The sequence below is a fragment of the Orycteropus afer genome, unplaced genomic scaffold, assembly GCF_000298275.1.
Source record: "Orycteropus afer afer isolate SDZICR_OR568_19922 unplaced genomic scaffold, OryAfe1.0 scaffold00364, whole genome shotgun sequence".
Classification (NCBI taxonomy): Eukaryota; Metazoa; Chordata; class Mammalia; order Tubulidentata; family Orycteropodidae; genus Orycteropus; species Orycteropus afer.
In genome coordinates, this window is record NW_006921951.1 from 1,882,394 (window position 1) to 1,904,250 (window position 21,857).

Here is a 21,857-nt window from a genome sequence, read left to right on the forward strand (position 1 = left end):
TAAATTTTGGTCAATGACATGAGACAAAGTATATGTGAACTGCTGTATGAAAAGTGAATTTACTCTGTAAATCGTCACCCAAATCCTAATTAAAAAAAAAAAAAAAATACAGAGAAAAAAAAAAAAAAGATGTATTGCTAATTATTGGTGATTGGAACACAAAAGTTGGAAACAAAAAAGAAGCATTGGTAGTTCAAAAATATGGCCTTGGTGATAGAAATGATGCCGGAGATCACATGATAGAATTTTGGAAGACCAGTGACTTATTCATTGTAAATACCTTTTCTCAACAATGTAAACAGTGGCTATACACGTGCACATTGCCAGATGGAATACACAGGAATCAGATTGGCTACATCTGTGGAAAGAGGCCATGGAGGATGTCAATGTCATCAGTCAGAACAAGGCCAAGAGCTCACTGTGGAACAGACTATTAATTGCTCATATACAAGTTCAAGTTGAAACTGAAGAAAATTAAAACAAGTCCATAAGAGCAAAAATATGACCTTGATTATATCCCACCTGACTTTAGAGACCATCTGAAGAATACATTTGATACTCTGAAGACCAAAGTTCAGACGAGTTGTGGGATGACATCAAGAACATCATCCATGAAGAAAATAAAAGGTCATTAAAAAGACAAGAAATGAGGAAAATACCAAAATGGATTTCAGAATAGATTCTAAAACTTGTACTTGAATTTAGAGTGGCTAAAGCAAATAGAAGCAATGATGAAATAAAAGAGGTGAACAGAAGATTTCAAAAAGGGGCTTGAGAAGACAGAGTAAAGTATTATAATGAAGAGTACAAAGACCTGGAGTTAGAAAACCAAAAGTGAAGAACACACTTGGCATTTCTTAACCTGAAACGACTGAAGCAAAAATTCAAGCCTCGAGTTGCAATATTGATGTGTTCTATGGGAAAAAGTATTGAATGATGCAGGAAACATCCTGGAAGAAACTTCTTGGAAAAAGTGCAGCCAGAATTCTCCTTGGAAGCAAGAATAGCCAGACTTAGTTTCACCTACTTTGGTCATGTTGTCAGAAGGGACCGTTCTCTGGAGAAGGATATCATGCTTGGTAAAGTGGAGGGTCAATGAAGAAGGGGAAGGTCTTCAACAAGATGCATTGGTGCAGTGGCTGCAACAATGGCGTCAGGTGTAGCAAGGATTGTGAGGCTGGCATAGGACCAGGAAGTATTTCATTCTGTTGTACATAAGTTTGCTATGAGTCAGAGACAACTTGACAGCACATAACAGCAATTGAAGTTGTCAAAGATTTCATGTTGCTTGGTTCCATAATCAGTACCAATTGAAAGAGCAGTCAAGAGATCAGACGACATTTTGCATTGGACATCTGCTGCAAAAGACCTCCTGAAAGTGCTAAAGAGCAAAGTTGTCTCTTTGAAGACTAAGGTGCACCTAACCCAAGCCATGGTGTTTTCAGTTGCTTCATATGTATGTGAAAGCTAGACAATGAATAAGGAAGACCAAAGAAGAGTTGATGCTTTTGAGTTGTGTTGGCAAAAATTACTGAAAATACCATGGACTTCCAGAAGAACAAACAAATCTGTCCTTAAAAAAGTATAGCTGGAATGTTCCTTGGAAGCAAGAGTGGCCAGACTTCATCTCACCTACTTTGGTCATGTTGTCAGAAGGGACCACTCACTGGAGAAGGATACTATGCTTGGTAAAGTGGAGGGTCAGTGAAAAAGAGGAAGGCCCTTGAGGAGATTGATTGACACAGTGACTGTAACTATGGGCTCAAGTATAGCAAGGATTGTGAGGCTAGGGCAGGCCTGGGCAGTGTTTTGTTCTGTTGAATACAGGGGCCCTAGGAGTCAGAGCCATCTCAATTGCACCTAACAACAACACAACATGGGCAAAATATTGAATGATGCTAAAAGCACCAAAAGAAGATTGAAAGAATACACAGAGGCACTGTACCAGAAGGAATTGATCGACGTTCATCTATTTCAGGAGGTAACATATTATCAAGAACCAATATTGAAGGAAGAAATCTGAGCTGCCCTGAATTGGTGAAAAATAAGGCTCCAGGAATTGACAGAATAACCACTGAGATGTTTAACACATTGATGCAGCACTGGAGGTGGTACTCGTTTATGCCAAGAAATTTGGAAAACAACTACCTGGCCTACTGACTGGAAGAAATCAATATTTGTGCCCATTCCAAAGAAAGATGATCCAATAGAATGTGGAAATTATCAAACAATATCATTAATATCACACTTAAGTAAAATTTTGCTGAAGATAATTCAAAAATATTTGCAGCAGTGTATTGACAGGAACTCCCAGAAATCCAACCCAAAATCAGAATAGGATGAGGAACAAGGGATATCATTGCGGATGTTAGATGAATCTTGACTGAAAGCCAAGTGCTCTGGTTACCTCTGTGCTGCTCTAACAGAAAATACCACAAATGAGATGCTTGAACAAACGGGAGTTTATTCTCTTACAGTCTGGAGACTTTAAGTCCAAGTTCAAAGTGCCAGGCTCTAGGGGCTGGGTGAAAGCCCCTCAACCTTGGGCTTGCAGCTCTGCCTTCTGCTCCCAGCCCACTGGAGCTAGAGGCTTTTCTTCACTCAGACAGTTGCTGGCTGCTGAGACTGACAAGCCTAAGGTTGACAAATAAAAAGGCACAGTCCTGATGTTACCAAACCACATGGCAGGCCATTAATTCAAGTCTAAAAAGTCCCAAGGTTGGCAGAGCATGGCAGGCTGCTGAACAATGACACAGCTATATGCAGGTTTCAAGAGTCCCGTAAGCTAGAGACCATTCTCAAAGCTGCTTCTTATATATGCGAAGCAGACCACATTCCTAAAGCAGCTACTCAGCTGCTTGTGGTAGATCCCACCATTGAGATGATTTCCAGTCTCATCATGGGGAAGAACTACCACTAGCTGTCCAGCCACTCAAACAGGCCCAACCAAGTTGATACACAAACTTAACCACCACATTGAGAATACCAGAAAGATGTTTACCTGTGTTTTATTGACTGTTCAAGGACATTTTACCATGTGGATCATAACAAACTATGGATAACATTAAGTAGAATGGAAATTCCAAAACACTTAATTGTGCTCATGGGAAACCTACACATAGACCAAGGGGTAGTCCTCCAGACAAAGCAAGGGGATAATGCATTGTTTAAAATCAGGAAATGCATGTGTGAGTGTTGTATCCTTTCTCCATACTTAATTGGCATGCTAAGCAAATAATCTGAGAAGCTGGACTACATGAAGAAGGACAAAGTATCAGGGTTTGATAAAAACTCATTAAGAATCTGTGACCTTGCTAGCTGAAAGCAAAGAAGACTTGAAGTACTTACTGATGGGAATCAAAGACTACAGCCTTCAGTACAGATTACACCTGAACATAAAGAAAACCAAAATCCTCACAAGTGGACCAATAAGGAACATCATGATAAATAATGAAAAGAACAAATTTTTCAAAGTTTCAGTTTCTCTTAGATCCACAATCAATGTCTGTGGAAGCAACAGTCAAGAAATCAGGCAACATATTTCACTGGGCAAATCTACTGTAAAAGACCTCTTTAAAATTTTAAAGAACAAAGATGTCACATTGCAGACTAAGATTTGCAAAACCCATGCTATGCTATTTTCAGTCACCTAATATCCATGTGAAAGGTGGACAATGAATAAGGAAAACCAAAGAGAATTAATGTGTTTGAATTGTATTCTTGTCGAAGAATATTGAATATACTGTGAACTGCTAGAAGAATGAACAAATCTGTCTTGGAAGATTTATAGCCAGATTGCTCCTTAGAAATGAGTATCATGAGATTGTCTCACCTATTTTGGACATGTTATCCGGTGGAACATTTTCCTGGAGAAGGACAACATGCTTAGTAAACTCAAGGGTCAGTGCAAAAGAGGAAGACTTTCGATGAGATGAGCTGATACATTGGCTGGAACCATGGGCTCAAACATAGCTATGACAGTGAGGATGGTGTAAGACCAGGCCATGTTTCTTTTTGTTATACATAGGCTCTCTGTGAGTCGAAACCTACTTGACAGCACCTGACAACAATATTGTATTATTAAAATCATTTTCCTGATTTCTTTTCACCTTGTTCTAATCTATCCTACAGGTAGCTGGCAGTGTCTTTTTCTTTTATGCACTACCCTTGCTCAGGAAAATTTTATGTATGTTTCAGACTTTTATCCAAGAGATCCTTCTCCCTACCTCTCTAAAGACTAATCTTCTTATACTCCATTTTATATATATAGTTGATTTTTTTTTCCCCCTACCCAATGTAATATTTTTGGGATTCTTGAGCTATGGTGGTATGATTTGGAATGATGCCCTTGGCAATCAAAATGCCAGGGTTTAAATCCTGGCCTTCCACTTCCTGATTGGTTGACTGTGGATAATTTTCTTATATGCTCTATGCACCTGTTCCCTCAATGTGCAGTGATGATTATTTTTTAGGTGCCGTTGAGTTGATTCTGGCTCCTTTTGACCCTGTTTATAACAGAATGAAACACTGCCCAGCCCTGTGCCACCCTTGCAGAGTTTGTTGTACCTGGCCCATATTTGCAATCACAATGGAGATAATGATTATTTATTCTTCATTTGATTGTCGTGATGTCTGCATCAAAACGTATATGTATAAAAGATGTAGCATATTCTAAGCACTTAATAAATGAGAGCTAATATAGCTTCTCTAAAAAGATAGGGTTACTTTTTTTTTTTCTCTTGCTTGCTTTAAACAAGTTTCCTTCCTGACTTTTGTATCCCACTCATTTCCCTGGTTGGTGCTCCAGGGGATTAGGTACAGTTTTTATTTTGTGATTTGTAACTGGACACATTTATTTTTATATGAGAAAGAGAGAAAAAGGAGGAAACAAGGGATAGGGGAGAAGGGAAGAGAAAATGGATTGTAATAGAGTTCAGCTGTGAGCTCCTTGAAGTCAGGGTCTAGTTTTGTTACTGTGGTTGGTTGATTGTTTGTTTATTGTATGTATCATAAATGCCTGGTAGATTTACTGGCATTAACTAACTACGTGTTATGATGGATAGATACATCACTTTCAGCTCTGTTATCAGCCACAGTAAGTTTTCTGAGTGCTACATAATTGGATATTAGTTTCAGTTAATGCTTCCACATGTGTATAACTTACTTATTTCCACCCATCATAAAAGGCTCATTTCTTGACAAGTATTTATTTGGGTGAAGAGAAGGGCAATATACCAAATGTGTGTGATCAATATGGTGTCATTGAGGAAGAGGAAGGCATAAAGGGGTACATGGAAGGTACAGACAACAAAGATGAACCCTTTTGCACATACAGTACTGCATTGTCATTGAAGGCAAACATGGCTATATGAGTGGAGAGATGCGTGGATAGGCTGAACTATTAAGTATGTCTATGCAGGGGGCATGTGCCCAAGACCATACAGAGGGATGGCAGACAATGTTTCTACTAGTGTTCTGGATGTTCTGTAAGAATTCCCAAGTGTATAGTAAAGCTGACAAGGGACAAGGTTGTAGTCACTTCTTGGGCACAGCCAGCTACCCAGACGGACCAAGTAGTTGAATCTGTGGGCTTGGGACCATAGTTGCAGGGGACATCAAGCTTAATTGGCATAGCACACTACACAAAACATCACTCCACCTCCTACTTTGGTGAGTAGCAACTGGGATCTTAAAAGCTTGCAAGCAGCCATCTAGATGCAACAATGGGTCCCTCCTCGTCCAGAGCAAGGAAGAATGAAGAAAGCCAAAGATTCATGGAAACAATTAGTCCAAGCTACTGGTACACCATGCCATCCTCAGCCTATAAAACTATGAGACCAGAAGAACTAGATGGTGCCCAGCTACCATTGTCAACCTATCAGAAGGGGATCTATGTAGGAGACACTGGATAGAGTGGAAGAACAATGTGGAAGAAAACTCAAAATCATTTGAGAAAAAAAAAAAAAAAAAGAGGGACCTGATTTGCTGGTCTGATAGGGCCTGGGTGAAACCCCTGAAACGGTGGCCCCTAGCAGCCCTTCAGGTCTGGAATTGAACCCACACCTGTGGCTTCCAGCCAAACAAAAGACAGGTATATGATGTGAACATTTACACTAGGTAGATATACTCCTTGGAGAGAACAATCATGGGAGAATAGAAGGGCTGTGTATGCACCGGAACATAGTTCAGGGGGCAGGAGAGCATGCAGGGAAGGACACAGGAAAGAGGTACCTGTGGGCAAGAAGTGGGAGGGGAGCTGTTGCATTGTGGTAAATTGTAGTCAATGTCATGAGACAAAGTATATATGAACAGCTGTATGGAAGTGAATTTGCTCTGTAAACTTTCACCCAAGTCACAATAAAAGAAAAAAAAAAGGCTCATTTCTTATACTGTAATAGGCAAATAGAAAAGCTTTACATTGGTGTATTGTTCTCTTTCCAGATGTCTGGACGTGCTGGAAGACGAGGTCAAGACTTGCTAGGAGATGTGTATTTCTTTGATATTCCAAGGCCCAAAATAGAAAAACTCATAAAATCCAATGTTCCTGAGCTGAGAGGGCAGTTCCCTGTCAGCATAACGCTGATCCTGAGACTTATGCTGCTGGCCTCCAGAGGGGATGACCCAGAGGACGCCCAAGCAAAGGTGCCCAGTTAACACTGTGGGAGGTTCCGTTTTTGTCACTGTCTGGACATAGGCAAGCTGCTTCATTTCACCAGCCCTTTCACACTTTATAATTTCCTCAATAGTGTATGATTGGAAGGTGGTGAGAATGATAATTAGTTTGTCTTATTGTCAGACATATAATTTGTGCCTGGATGGGCGTTCGGAATCACCTAACATTACTATTTTCATGTGTGGTAGGCTTTATCCTGTAGTAGTTAAGGTCACGACTGTGGATTTAAAAAGATCTGGGTTAGATTTCAGTTTCAACCATTCACTGGTTTGGTGACCTTAAATTTATTAAACCTCAGTACTCTCAGCAATAAACTGGGAAAGATCACCTGTAGATTTTAATGATAACTAAAGAAATAAATGCATATAAAGACCATATGTTCATACTTGGTTCAAAGTCAGTAAATAATTGTGAGTTACCAGAATATTAGCCTTAACTTTCACATTTGCATTGTTATTTCAGAAGAACATTTTTTAAAGTTTTTTTAAAGGCAGGAATAAAGTGAGCTCACAGATTTCTAATTTTTTTTTTTCCCTTATGCTTTGGTTTTACCTGGAGACTTAGGACTAGAGAATAGAACTACATTTAAGACTTTGTGGCTATACATTGTGGTAACACAGATTTGTTTGCATTTGAAATCTGGTTAATATACCAGTTTTTGTTATTTTAGAATAATTAACATATAACTGGAAAAGGCAGATTAATTTCCTTTATCCAATCCCTGTCCTATATTATAGAAATTAAAATAAAAGATTTACCATTATGGTTCTAATAAAAAAGGTTTATTTTTACATAAAATAACACAAGTTTATTTTAAAAATATATAGGAAATGCAGGGAGCTGAAAGAAGAAAATAAAGTACTCATATGAAGTTCCGCTACCCAAAGACAATCATATTATCATTTTGGTGTTTTTTCAGTCATTTCCTTAGGCATAGATGTGCATTTGGCTTTTTAACATTGATATAGTTACATAACTTATATTGTCCATATACTTCATGCTGGTATGCCTTGTTTCAGAGAGGCTTTACTTTTGGTATGAAAATGCCAAATAAATTTTCAAAACAAGGTTTTGCTTCACATAGAAAACAATTCTCATAGGCTACATCTTTTTTTAAGAGGAAAAGTCTTGTCATGTTCTTTGAGACTTAACAGAATCTGGTCTCAATTATTTTGTTGATCTCATCTTCTTTTGCTATCCCACATGGACCCACTAAATGCTTCATGAATAACCCAGGGATATTCCAGTCTGAGGATTATTGCTCTTGCTATTTCCTCTGCCTGTAAGCTCCTCTCCCAGACATATGCATGGCCTCACTCTCTCACCTCCTTCAAACGTTTGTTCCAACGTTACTGTCAGTCAGGCTATTCTGACCACCCCTTCCAAATCGTAAGTGAATCCCTTGTGTGCTACACTGACAATATTCCTTACTCATTTATACAAATCACACTATCACTTCTTGTCATCAAATCTATCTATCTTATCTATTATTTATTTTCTATTTCCAGTTAGAATGTAAGCACCCTAGAGCCAGTGATGCTTTCCTTATTCCCTGGTCTATCAACAGTCTCCCAGAATAGAACATGGAATATAGTTGTTGTCAGTTGCTGTTGAGTCCATTCTGACTCATGGCAACCCAGGTGTGCAGACTCCAACTGCTCCATCGGGGCTTCAAGGCTGTGATCTTTTGGAAGCAGATCACTAGCCCTGTCTCCTGAGGTACCACTGGGTGGGTTTGAACCTCCAACTTTTCGGGTAGTAGTAGAGCATTTAACCCTGTGCTCTACCCAGTAACTCCTCTGAAACATCCTAGGCATGCAAAAATATTTATTGAATAACAAAATATTTAGGAAGATAACACATTTTCTTATGAACAATTGTACCATAAACAATATACTCTGGGCTGTTTTCTCACTTTTGGATGAACGTATATCTATCCAAATCTGATGATTTACAAAGTAATAGGGTATATGGATTTCTTCTGACTTTATTCTCTTTTCACCCAAATGCTTTTCAAATACCTTTTCAAAGTTGAAGCTGAATTCAGATTGGTGTGCACAGTTTCTAGCTAAAATCTCAGTACTTACGGATTTTCATCTTATGTTGTCTTTCTGGACTGAAAGGTCATCTTCTACTTCTACTGCCAGTCTCACTGACACACTGATCATATGGGTGCCATTAATTACTACAAACTCCAGTATGCATTTCTTTCAGGATTTTTTCAAGACTTAATTATATAGGGTTTGCACCTCTAAATTTACAGTGAACCACCTTGAAGTCTCTCAACCTACTTACTGCCCTGCTGTTTTCTGGCAGTCTCTATAGTCTTCTGCAGTCAGTAATTAAGTGTCAAGTAAGATTGAGGAGACATAATAGAAAAAGTAATTTTGGTTCCCTCAAAAAATAACATTCCACAGTAAACGAGATGGATATTACACCTGCTTCCTTCCTTCCTTCCTTCCAAGTCCATATGTCTTACAGTGAGTGTAAATTCATCCTAGATTCCATACACTGTCAAACTTAAAGTAATTAGGCTTAAGTTTTGGTGGTGTTTGGAATTTTTCCTTTTATTGGAACTTCATAGACATTTTAGTGGGAAGTTGACAGAGACTTGAATTCCTTCTATGATACTATTTACACTGGAAACCAGGAAATGTTTTGTTACCTTAATTTAAATCCACCTAGTTTCATTATTTTTACACCAATAGGTAAAGACATGGAACAATATAAGTTACTTTTGCCCAGAATAATTTAAGAGCTATAAGCTCTTAAACTGGATTGACTTTCATGCTTTCCTCTTCCAGGTCATTTTCAGTCACTGCTATTTCAAAGAATGACCAGATTATTTGGTCCCAGACTAATCCATTTCTTGCAGTTCTGTTTTATGTGTTCTTTTTTGTTTAAAGAAGGATGTGTCATGTAAGATCATGATAAAACATAATATAAAATCTAATTGAATCTTATATATTGATGTTACTTATTATCTGTGTAGTATAATATATATGGAAAAAAACTATACCACTTATAAATATGTTTCATAATACTTTGATAAATGAAAGTACTCTTCTTTAAAGGTGCTGTCAGTGCTAAAGCATTCATTGCTATCCTTCAAGCAACCTAGAGTCATGGAGATGTTAAAACTTTACTTCATGTTTTCTTTGCAGTTCCTGGTGAAACAGGTATGATTGTGCTTCATCTTTTTGTGAAATACTATTGCTATACCTAGATTTCTGACCATGGTGAACTGCTGGAAGTAGTCTTTAGAAAGATATGTGTAGTAATTAATATTACTAATGTGGTTCAGTGGTAGAATTCTTGCCTTCCATGCAAGGCGTTTTGATTCCTGGCCAGTGCATGTAAAGCACAGTCACAATTCATCTCTCAGTGGAGGCTTGCATGTTGCTGTCATGTTGTACAGGTTCAGTGGAGCTTCCAGATAAGGAAGAAAGTCCTAGCAATTGACTTCTGAAAAATCAGCCAATGAAAATCCTATGGATTAGTCGGCCAGTCATATTTTAATTAGGGGGTCACCATGAGTTGAGGGCTGATTCCATGGGAATTAACAACAATAATTGATGTTATTATCAAAGCTGGGCCTAGTGCTATTTATCAGCATCTTTTATATTGATTTTAAACTGATTTAAACTATTTTAAACTGATCATAATAATTTACTACTGATTTATGTACATGGTGAGTTGAGTCAAACTGATTATTTTTATTCTTTAGGGCTACTTAGATCAAGAATGTAATCCGATGGGGTTTGCTGGACTTGTATCGCATTTGTTTTATCATGAGCCTTCTAATCTTGTTTTTGTCAGTTTTTTTGTGAGAGGCCTTTTCCATAATCTCTGTCAGCCAACCAGTAAAGGTAAGCTTGAAGGCTATGTGTATGTAGTCTGAAAATAACAACAGATATGCAAAAAACTTACACTTGGGGAACTTTTTTTTTACAAAGAAAATACAAATTAATATTCAGATAATTTACATATTGCAAAATAGACACTGAAAATAAAGCTACATACCTACTAATATAGATTATATGGGATACAGCCATATTTAGCGATATCTATTTAAAAATGTCAACTTCACCAGAGAATTTGGAAGTTTCAGGTATATTTACTAAAAATAGAAAGAAAAAACATGAATCATGCAGTACTTAAGTTCGATTCATTGCCCCCAGGTGTCAGAACGTATTAAATGATCTGTGATTTTTAAGGCAGTTGACTGCTAACCAGAAGGTTGGTGGTTCAAACCCACCAGCCACTCCTCGGAAGGAAGACTGGGCAATCTACTTCCGTAGAGATACTGCCTCAAAAACCCAAGGAGGGGTTGCTATGAATTAGAATCAACTAGACAGCAGTGAGTTTGTTTGTTTCTTTCTTTTTTGGTGATTTTTAAAATAATCACTTCTCATTAAAAATATATGTTCATCACAGAAAAAAATTTAAATATGTAAATTTAGAAAAGCTATATGTTAGAAATAAAAATTACCCATTATTTCACTATCCATACATAATCACTATTAACTTTTGTGAATATTTTCTTCTAACCATATTTTCTTTAATTGTAATAGTATAATCTACTTCTGTAGTGCTACCGCCTTGGAAACCCAAGATGGGGTCTATGAGTTGAGTCCAACTCAACGGCACATAACAACAACAACAGCAACAATATATATTTAAATAGTTGATATAATAGTTGTATACTCTAGAATCTTGTTTTTCCCTAATTATGTCATAAGTTTTGTCCATTTAGTGTACATTTTAAAATAAGTTTCATCTGTAATTCCCACTTAATATTCCATTTAACATAGTTATTTTTAAAAGCTTTTCTTTAACAACAAATCCCTTACTTATTTTGACTTTTATTTTCCTTTAAAGAATTGTTTCCATTTTGTAAATTTTATGCTTAAAATTGTTCTTTCTGCCTGGTGATTTAAGTGCCTTTTACAACATTACTTTTATCACAACAGATAGGAATACTCTACTTTGTGAAATAGGTCTAGTCATTATGCTTTGAGCATGTATTGTTCAGAGAAACAAAGTTACTCAGGAAATTATACCATTAGAGAAGAAATAATCCCAAGCAACAAGGAATGAAGGTGTGTGTATTAGAGGAGAGAAAGTATGTGTATGTGTGTTAAGCATAAGGATAGAAAATATGATAATTTTATGAGGTAGATAACATGACTATCACCATCTTGTAAATGAGGAAACTCAATAGTTGTTGTTGTTGTTGTTGTTATGTGCTGTAAAATCGGACCTGACTCATAGGGACACCTCCTTGGGTTTCTGAGGCAGTATCACTAGGGAAGTAGATTGCCCAACCTTCCTTCCGAGGAGTGGCTAGTGGGTTTGAACCCCCAGGCTTCTGGTCAGCAGTCAAGTGCCTTAAGCACTACTCTACCAGAGCTCCTATTATAAGACTAAATACTTAAAAATGGCAAATAATCGGAACACAATAGAGCATCTAGGAATAGATACAAATATGTATATAAATTTAAAACATGGTAGAGGTGGCTTTTGATATCATGCAATCAAAAATAGTTCTATAAATGGTATTGGTACTGCAGACAAGCTGTTTGTGGGGAAATAATAAAAATAGATATCAGCCCTGTTCTTTGTCAAAATAAATTACAAATAGAATAAAGGTTTCACTGCAAAAAATAATAAAATAATAAAAATAAGGATAGAATATTATTTTAAAAAATGATAATAATTTTTAAGTGGTGAAATGTCTTTCTGAGTAAAACATAAAACCCAGGATTCATGAAAGTGTAAAATTATTTTTATAAAGAACAATAATGAACAGTTTGAAAGGTAAATGACACACTGGGGGAAATATTTTCACTGCTATAACAAAGAATTAAAGGTGTTAGACATGGCAACTTTATAACCACTAAGGTAAGTGCCTCTATGTTGTGAAGAATAGAGAATTGATCATAATATGAATGGCAGGAATGTAAGGAGGTAGATAAGGTTGGGAGGTTCTTTGTAGCTTGAATCTTGGAAAGTTAAAAATGATAAGCTGAGAAAATTGGATTTTGTTTATTAAGCATTAAGATACTGTTAGAGATCTTTTTGGTTGTGGAGAGACATGGTCATGAAATGCTTTAGGAATATTGATAATACACTTGGACGGACTTCAGGGAAAGAGAAATAAAACTGCCACTAGATATAGTCATTCCTCAGCTGCTGTATTAGTTATAAAATTAGTTTTTAATAAATGAAATGTAATATAGCACATGATTTAAATATGTAAAGTGGATCCTCACACTTTCGTATTCACAAGACACTTTGTTTTGCGTAGGCTCAAAACATTTTTCTCAAGATGTTATGGAAAAGCTAATGTTAGTATTGGCAAATCTGTTTGGAAGAAAATATATTCCAGCAAAGTTCCAAGATGTTACTTTAAAGTTTCATCAATCAAAGGTATTATTATGGTTCTTATAAAATTTAATAATTAAGATAATTTAAATGTATGTTACCAGAAATAATTAAGCAATAGTAGATTTTTTAACAAAATATAGTTCATTTGTTTTGTAGAATAATTTGTTCTTTCTATAATTATCTTATGTTAATTATAATTATAATTTTGTTATGTTAATCTGTAATTTATAAGGGTCTACCTATAGATCTACCCAAAAGTTAAGTATCTTAAAGAAAGCAAGAGTCAAAAGTCTTAATTTTTTATGGTTTTTCATTTGATTGCATTAAGTTACAGCACTCAATTAAGAAAAAACTTAGAAAATTATATTTTTAAAAGAAAACAAAGGAGACCTCATGCACCAAGCTGCTAACCAAAAGATTAACAATTTAAACCTAACAACAGCTCTGCAGGAAAAAAGATGAGTCAGTGTGCTTTCATAAAGCTGTAGAGCTGAGAAATTCTATGGGGCAGTTCCCATCTGTCATATATATAGTTCCTATGAGTCGAAGAGGATGTGGAACAAGGGATATTGCTGATGTCAGATGGCTTGGCTCAAAGCAAAGAATACCAGAAAAATATTTACCTGTTTTATTGATTATGCAATAGCATTTGATTACGTGGATCAAAACAAACTGTGGATAATATTAAGAATGGGAATTCCAGAACACTTAATTGTACTCATGAGGAACTTATACATAGACCAGGAGGCTTTCTTTCGAACAGAACAAGGGGGAACTACATGGTTTAAAGTCAAGAAAAGGGAGTGTGTCAGGGTTGCATCCTTTCCCCCATACTTATTCAGTCTGCACGCTGAGCAAATAATCCAAGAACCTGGGCTATATGAAGAAGAATGTTGCACCAAGATTGGAGGAAGAATCATTAACAACCTGTGATATGCTGACAACACAACTTTGCTTGCTGAAAGTGAGGATGACTTGAAGCACTTACTAATGAAGTTTGAAGAATACAGTCTGTAGTATGTATTACATCTCAATTAAGAAAAGACTTAGATAATTATATTTTTAAAAACAAAAATCCTCACAACTGGACCTATAACCAGCACCATGATAAAGAAAGAAAAGACTGAAGTTGTCAAAGATTTCACGTTGTTTGGTTCTACAATCGAGGCCAATGGAAGCAGGAGTCAGGACATCAGATGATGTATAGCACTGGGCAAGTCAGCTGCAAAGGACCTCTTTCAAGTGCTGAAGACCAAAGATATCTCCTTGAGAACTAAGGTGCACCTGACACAAGCCATGCTATTTTTCAATCACTTCATATGCATGTGAGAGCTGGACAACGAATAAAGAAGACTGAAGAAGAATTGATGCTTTTGATTTATGGTGCTGGTGAAGAATGCTAAAAGTACCATGGACTGCCAAAAGAACTAACAAATCTGTCCTGAAGGAAATGCAGCCAGAATGCTCCTTGGAAGTGAGAATGGCCTGACTTCATCTCTCCTACTTGGGTCGTGTTAGCAGAAGGGACCATTCCCAGGAGAAGGATATTCTCATGGTTGGTAAGGTGGAGAGTCAATGAAAGAGAGGAAGGCCCACAACGAGATGGATTGACACAGTAGCTGTGGTGATGGGCTCCAATCATGGAGCTGGTGCAGGACAGGGTGGTGTTTTGTTCTGCTGTGCATAGGGTCACTATGAGTCGAAGATGACTCAATGGTACCTAACAACAAGAAGAGTCGAAATTGAATCAATGGCATTTTTTTTTTTTTTTTAAGGAAATAACAGTCCCCATAGCTGAATCTGTAGTTTCCTTAGGACAATATTATTCTGAGATGGGTCTATAGGGAGAAAGTATATGTTGTGAACTACAATTTCTTCACTGAGAAAGTGTTAGATTAGTTAAAGAAATCATCCTTTGACTCAACAGGCCAAAAGTACAAATATTCTTTTCATCTTTATTTTAAATGTATTTTTTTGGTCATGATTGCTTGTCATTGAATCAACTAAATACCATGACTAATGAATTCCATTAGAATCTGAGAAAATGAATAGGCTGGTTTTACTAGAAAACTTTAGTGACAAGATGACAAAAAACAAAAATAGAAGAGTTAATCTGTGTTGCCAAGTTGCTGTATAAGTAATACATGCCTTCACTGAATATTCTCTAGATAAGTAGACCCAACTTTAGTAATTGATCTATGACCTTCATATTTTTCATTATATATACATATTTGTTGAACTATTCTTTTGTTTAAATCACTTTATATATTTTTTAAAATTTTATGGTAATTAGGGTGAAAGTTTTCAGAGCAAATTCATTTTCCATACAGCAATTCAAATATACTTTGTCTCATGACATTGACTGCAATTTCCCACAGTGCAACAGCTCTCTTCCCATTTCCTCCCCATAGTTACTTCTGCCCTGTGTCCTTCCCTCCCATGCACTCCTGCCCCACAAGCTGTCTCCCTGTGCATACACAGCCCTTCTATTCTCCTATGATTGATTTCTCCAAGGAGTGTATCTACTAATACAAATGTTCAGCTCATATGCCTGTCTTTTGTTTGGCTAGAGGCCAAGGGAGTGAGTTTGATTTCAGACCTGAAGAGCATAGTCTCAGGAGTTTCAGCAGGCTCTATCAGACCACCAAACCTGGTCCTTTGTTTGTTTTTGTTTGTTTGTTTGTTTGTTTGTTTATGATTTTGAGTTTTGTTCCACATTGTTCTCCCAGTCTGTCAAGGATCTCCTACATAGATCTCCTTCCAAGTGGTTGACAGTGGTAGCCAGACACCATCTAGTTATTCTGGTCTCTTCATCATATATGCTGAGTATTGCGGGGTGTACCAGTCACTTGGACTAATTCTTTCCATACATCTTTGGTTTTCTTCATTCTTCTTTGCTCTTGATGAGGAGAGACCCATTGTTCATCTAGATGCCCCTTGCAAGTTTTTAAGATCCGAGTCACTACTCATCAAAGTATGATGTGGAACAGTGTTTGTGCATAGTACGTTATGCCAATTGAGCTTGATGTTCCTTGTGACCATGGTCCTAAGCCCACAGATCCAACTACTCACTCCCTCTAGGGAGCTGGCTGTGGCCAAGAAGTGACTATATCCTTGTCCCTTGTCAGCTCTACTAGGTACCTTGGAATTCTTACAGAACATACAAATACACCTGTAGAAACATTGTCTGGCAACCCTATACTATTCACTCCCCTCTGCATAGACATACCCAATCGTTCCGCCTGTCCACCCATCTATCCACTCATAGATCAATGTTTGCCATCACTGACAGTGCAATACTGTATGTGCAAAAGGGTTCATCTTTGTTATCTGTACCTCCCATGCACCTCTCTATGTCTCCCTCTTCCTCAGTGCCACCATGTTGATCACTCACATTTGGTACATTGACCTTTCCTTTACTCAAATCAATACTTGTCTCTACCTATTTAGCCATGTTCCCTCCTCTCCCCTCCCACCTCTGGTAACCAACAAAGAAAATTACCTTTCATATATAAACCTTTCCTTGACTTTTTACAATAATGGACTAACACAATATTTGTCCTTCTGTGATTGACTTATTAAATTATTTTATAATTAATCATAAAAGATAAACCAGTATCTCTAAAAGGTCATCATAAAAAAATGTCATAAAAGAAGTTTCTCAACTGAGTCCTACATTCTCTTCCTCTCTCTTTAAAGATCCTTGATGATTTCTCCACTTCCAACTAAGACATAGTAGATGGCCCTCACTCTTTTAGCAGCAGAGAGAGCTGTAGGAGGAATGATTAAATTTCATAGTGGCAAGAACTTTTGCCGTGTGTGATAAAAAAATCAGCCATGATGTTTCTCAGAAAATTTTTTAGTTCTGGACATGGTCTTGGCTTGGGCAGAGGACCTCTCTATGAGATTTTAAAAAAAAATTTTTAAAAAAAGTCTCAAACTTTTAGTGCAAATTACAAACGTGAGAGACTTCAAACATATAGCAGTTTTTACCCAACACTGAATACCATATCTGCATGAGATGCAGTGGAGCTACACCAAAAGGTTTTAAAAGATAGAGTGATGTTGTTGTATGATATTTTCCTGAAATCTCATAGTGTTTGTGAAACAAACACACAGAAAAATCTGTTGCAGGGCAAGAAAAATCTTCCTTCATGTATAGGCTTATATCCATAGCCAGATACTTTCTAAAGCCATTTATAGTTGGGGATGGAAAAAACCAGGTTGGAACCTAAGATGGAAAGTTCTAGATTGTGGTTGTTTAGGGCTGAAAACCATGAGACCACCTGCCTCATAGTAAAACTCTCAACAGGGACATGACCTAGAAACAGATTAAAAAAAAACATATAAATTGAGTTTTATTAAAACTGCAAAAACAATACCAATCCACTTCAATCTCTGCTTGGATTGAAATAATCACTCCTTTATCCTCTATGCCAAACAGAAAATGGGGAACCCAGTTGGTGAAAAGATCATCATCTGAATCCTATGAAATATTTTATAAATACCTTGCAGGGTAAAGAAAAATACTAGAAAAGTGATTACCAAGAATATGTGACCAATAAGGATGAGGAAAAGCAGGCAGTGGAAGTAGACCCACAGATAAGCCAAATATTAGAGATAAGATACAAGAACTTTAAGTGTTATTAATAATTTTAAGAAAATAGGATAAGTGACAGAAAATATAAATGACAAGATGGAGAATATCACCATATAATTGGACATATAGAAACAATTAAATGGACATTTTAAAATTGAAAAATATAATATACAAAATACAGAATATACATATTTTAAGCTATGATAAGTGAATTGGAAGATGGCTCGATCAAAAATATTCAAACTGTAGCAGAAGGAGAAGAGAAGTAAAATAAAAGCAGGTAGTATAAAAGACATGAAGATCACACTCAAAAAGATTTAATATATATATGACAGAAATCCCCAAAGAAGAGGAGAGAGAAAAGTAACAGAAGAATATTCAAAAATCTAATTGCTGGATAGTTTTTGAAGGTGGTGAAAGGCAACGCTGCATAATTTTAAAGCACGTTGTTGTCCTTAGGTGACATTGAGTTGGTTCAGACTACTAGCATCCCCGTGAATAACAGAACAAAACACTGCCTGGTCCTGTGCCATCCTCACAACAATTGCCATGCCTTCAGCCCATCGCAGCAGCAACTGTGTCAGTTCATTTTGTTGAGGGTCTTTCCCTTTTTCCTTAACCCTCTGCTTTACCAACCATGGTATCCTTCTCCAGGGACTGGTCCCTTCTGACACCATGACCAAAGTAAATGAGACAAAGTCTGGTCATTCTCAATTCTAAGGAGCATTCCAGCTGCACTTCCTCCAAGACAGGTTTGTTCATTCTTCTAGCACTCCATAGCACATTCAATAATTTTTGTGAACACCACAATTCAATGCATAGATTCTTCTTCAGTCTTCCTTACTCATTGTTCAGCTCTCACTGGTATATGAGGTGATTGAAAATACTGTGGTTTGCATCAGGCACACCTTAGTCTTTGTGGTAGTTAAGGTTGTGTGTCAACTTGGCTGGGCCTGGTTGAGTGCCTGGGCAGCTGGTGGTAGTATCCCCCATGATGAGACTGGTAACTAACTCCATGGTAGAATCTACTGTGAGCAGCTGAGTAGCTGCCTTAAGAATATGGTCTGCTTCCTGTATATAAGGAGAAGCCTTGAGAATGGTCTCTAACTTATGCCACACTTGAACCCTGCATGTAGTCATGCCATGGTTCAGCAGCATGCCATGTTCTACCAACCTTGGGATTTTAAATGGACTTCAATTAATGGCCTACCATGTGGTTTGGTAACATCGGGACTGTGCCTTTTTACTTGTCAACCTTGGGCTTGTCAACCTCAGCAGCCAGCAGCTGTCTGAGTGAAGAAACAAAGAAAAGCCTCTAGCTTCAGTGGGCTGGGAGCAGGAGCAGAGCTGAAGCCCAAGGTTGAGGTGTTTTCACCCAGCCCCTAGAGCCTGGCACTTTGAACTTGGACTTAAAGCCTCAAACTGTGAGAGAATAAACTCCTGTTTGTTCAAGCCATCGTATTTGTGGTATATTCTTGTCAGAGTGGCACTTGGTAACCAGAACAGTCTTCAAAGTGACATCTTTGCTCTTCAACACTTTAAAGAGATCTTTTGCCACAGATTTGCCCAATGAAATGCATCACTTGTTTACTTTCATGCTTTTTCCATGGACTTTAATTGTGGATCCAAGTAAACTGAAATCCTTGCCAAATTCAATCTTTGCTGCATTTATCACAATGTTGATTATTGGTCCAGTTGCTAAAATTTTTGTTTTCTTTTTTTTTTTTTTTAAGCTACTCTACTTTCTTTGCCTTTCCATAAAATTTTAGAATAATCATTTTTACATCTACAAAGAAGTCTTCAGGGAACAATTACATTTTTTATTTCTTAAATTTTTTGTTGTGATTTGGGTGAAAGTTTACAGAGCAAATTCATTTCCCATTCAGCAGTTCATACACATTTTGTTTCATGACATTGACTGCAATTCCCCACAGTGTAACACCTCTTTTCCCATTTCTTCCCTGTAGTTAACTCTTCCCTGTGTCCTTCTTTCCTATGCATTCCTGCCACCTGAGCTTTCTCCCTGTGCAAATGCTCCCCTTCTGTTCTCCCATGATTGATCATTCTAAGAAGTGTACCTCTACCTGAGGTAAATGCTCACCCTAAATGCCTGTCTGTTGTTTGGCTGGAAGCCATGGGAGTGAGTTCATTTCCAGACCTGAAGTGTAACCAGAGGCCATAGTCTCAGGTGTCTCACCAGGCTCTATTAGACCAGTAAATCTAGTCATTTTTATGATTTTGAGTTCTGTTGCACATTGTTTTCCCATTCTATACAGGATCTCCTGCACTGACCCCTTTCCAAGTGGTTGGCAGTGGTAGCCACTCACACTCCACATTCTGGTCTCATGGACATATAGATGGAGGTTCACATGATCAACTAGTCCATTGAACTAATTGTTTCCATGAATCTTTGATTTTCTTCATTCTTTGCTCCAGATGAGGAGAGACCCATTGTTGCATTTAGATGGCTGCTTGCAAGCTTTTAAGATACCAGTCACTACTCACCAAAATAGGATGTAGAACAATATTTTTGTGCAGTATGTCATGCCAATTGAGCTTGATGGTGTGACTGTGGTCCCGAACTCACAGGTCGGGACCACATTAGTTGACTTTTTACAGTAGTCAACTAATACACATTGTCCTTCTGTGATTGACTTATTTCACTCAGCATAATGTCCTCCAAGTTCATCCATGTTATGCAGTGTTTTGAAGATTCTATGTTATTCTTTATGGTTGCATAGTATTTCATTGTGTGTATGTACCATAGTTTGGTTATCCATTCTTCTGTTGATGAGCATTTAGGTTGTTTCCATCACTTTGCTATTATAAATAGTGCTGTGATGAACATGGGTATGTTCACATCCTGCCTCTCACTTCTTTAGGATATAGCTAGTAAAAGGATTGCTGGATCAAATGATATTTCTATTTCCAACTTTTTAAGGAATCATCATACTGCTTTCCACAGTTGTTATATCATTTGAGTCCCAACAGCAGTGTATGAGAGTCCCTATCTCTCCACATCCTTGCCAACATTTTTTTACTTTTCTGGCTTCTTGAACTTTGCTACTAGTGCTGGTGTGAAGTGGTATCTCGTTGTTTTGATTTGTATCTCTCTAATGGTTATTGATCATGAACATTTCTTCATGTGTTTGTTGGTCACCTGAATATCTTCTCTGATCAAGCGTCTATTCATGTCTTTTGCCCATTTTTTAATTCGATCTTTTTGATGTTGTAATTTTCCATAAATATTAGAGATAAATCCCTTGTAAGGTATGTTGTTGCCAATTATTTTTGCCCAATCTGTAGGTTCTCTTTTTACTTTTTTGGAGAAGTCTTTTGAAGCACATAAAAATTTAATTTTTAGAAGGTCTCAATCATCTAATGTACATTCTGCTGTTTGTGCATTTTGTATTATGCCTGATAGTCTATTTATACTATAAATTAGGGCCCCTAAGGAAGGTTGGGCAATCCTACTTCCGTAGTGATACTGCCTTGGAAACCCAAGGAGGGGTCGCTATGAGTCGGGTCTGACTCGAGGGCACATAACAACAACAACAACAACAAGTTTGCCCCTATTTTTTTCTTGATGAACTTTATAGTTTTAGGTTCCACATTTAACTCTTTGATCCATCTGGGGTTAGTTTTTGTGTATGGTGTGAAATATGGATCTTGTTTCATTTTTTAGCAAACAGTTATCCAGTTTTGCCAGCACAATTTGGTAAAGAGACAATCTCTTCCTCATTGAATCAATTTCAGCCATTAGTCAAAGATCAGCTGACCATAGGTGGGTGAATCTATTTCTGTGTTCTCAGTTCTGTTCCACTGGTCTGTGTGTATGTTGTTGTACAAATACCAGCCTGTTTTGACTACTGTGGCTGTATAGGAGGTTTTGAGATCTGAGAGAGTGAGACCTCCTGCTTTTTTCTTATTATTCAATAGTGCTTTGCTTAGCTGAGGTCCCTTTCCTTTCCATATAAAATCAGTGATTGGTTTTCCCATGTACTTAAAAAATGTAGATGGAATCTGGACTAGGATTGCATTGAATGTATAGATTGCTTTGGGTAGTATTGACATTTTCACAATGTTCAATCTTCCTATCCATGAGCATGGTATGTTCTTCCATTTATGTAGATCTCTTATAGTTTCTTGAAGAAGTATTTTTTAGGTTTTTGTTTTTTTTTTGTTTTTTTTTTT

The 21,857-nt window shown here is 37.2% G+C and overlaps 1 protein-coding gene across 1 annotated transcript in view; it reads left to right on the forward strand.

Annotated features, from left to right (window-relative positions):
- LOC103207316 (DExD/H-box helicase 60) overlaps positions 1-21,857 on the forward strand; it is a 218,360-nt gene that overhangs the window by 136,483 nt on the left and 60,020 nt on the right. The window contains 4 exon segments of the mRNA XM_007952893.2: positions 6,442-6,642; positions 9,748-9,852; positions 10,401-10,542; positions 12,984-13,105. Coding sequence (XP_007951084.2) covers positions 6,442-6,642; positions 9,748-9,852; positions 10,401-10,542; positions 12,984-13,105 — 570 coding nt within the window.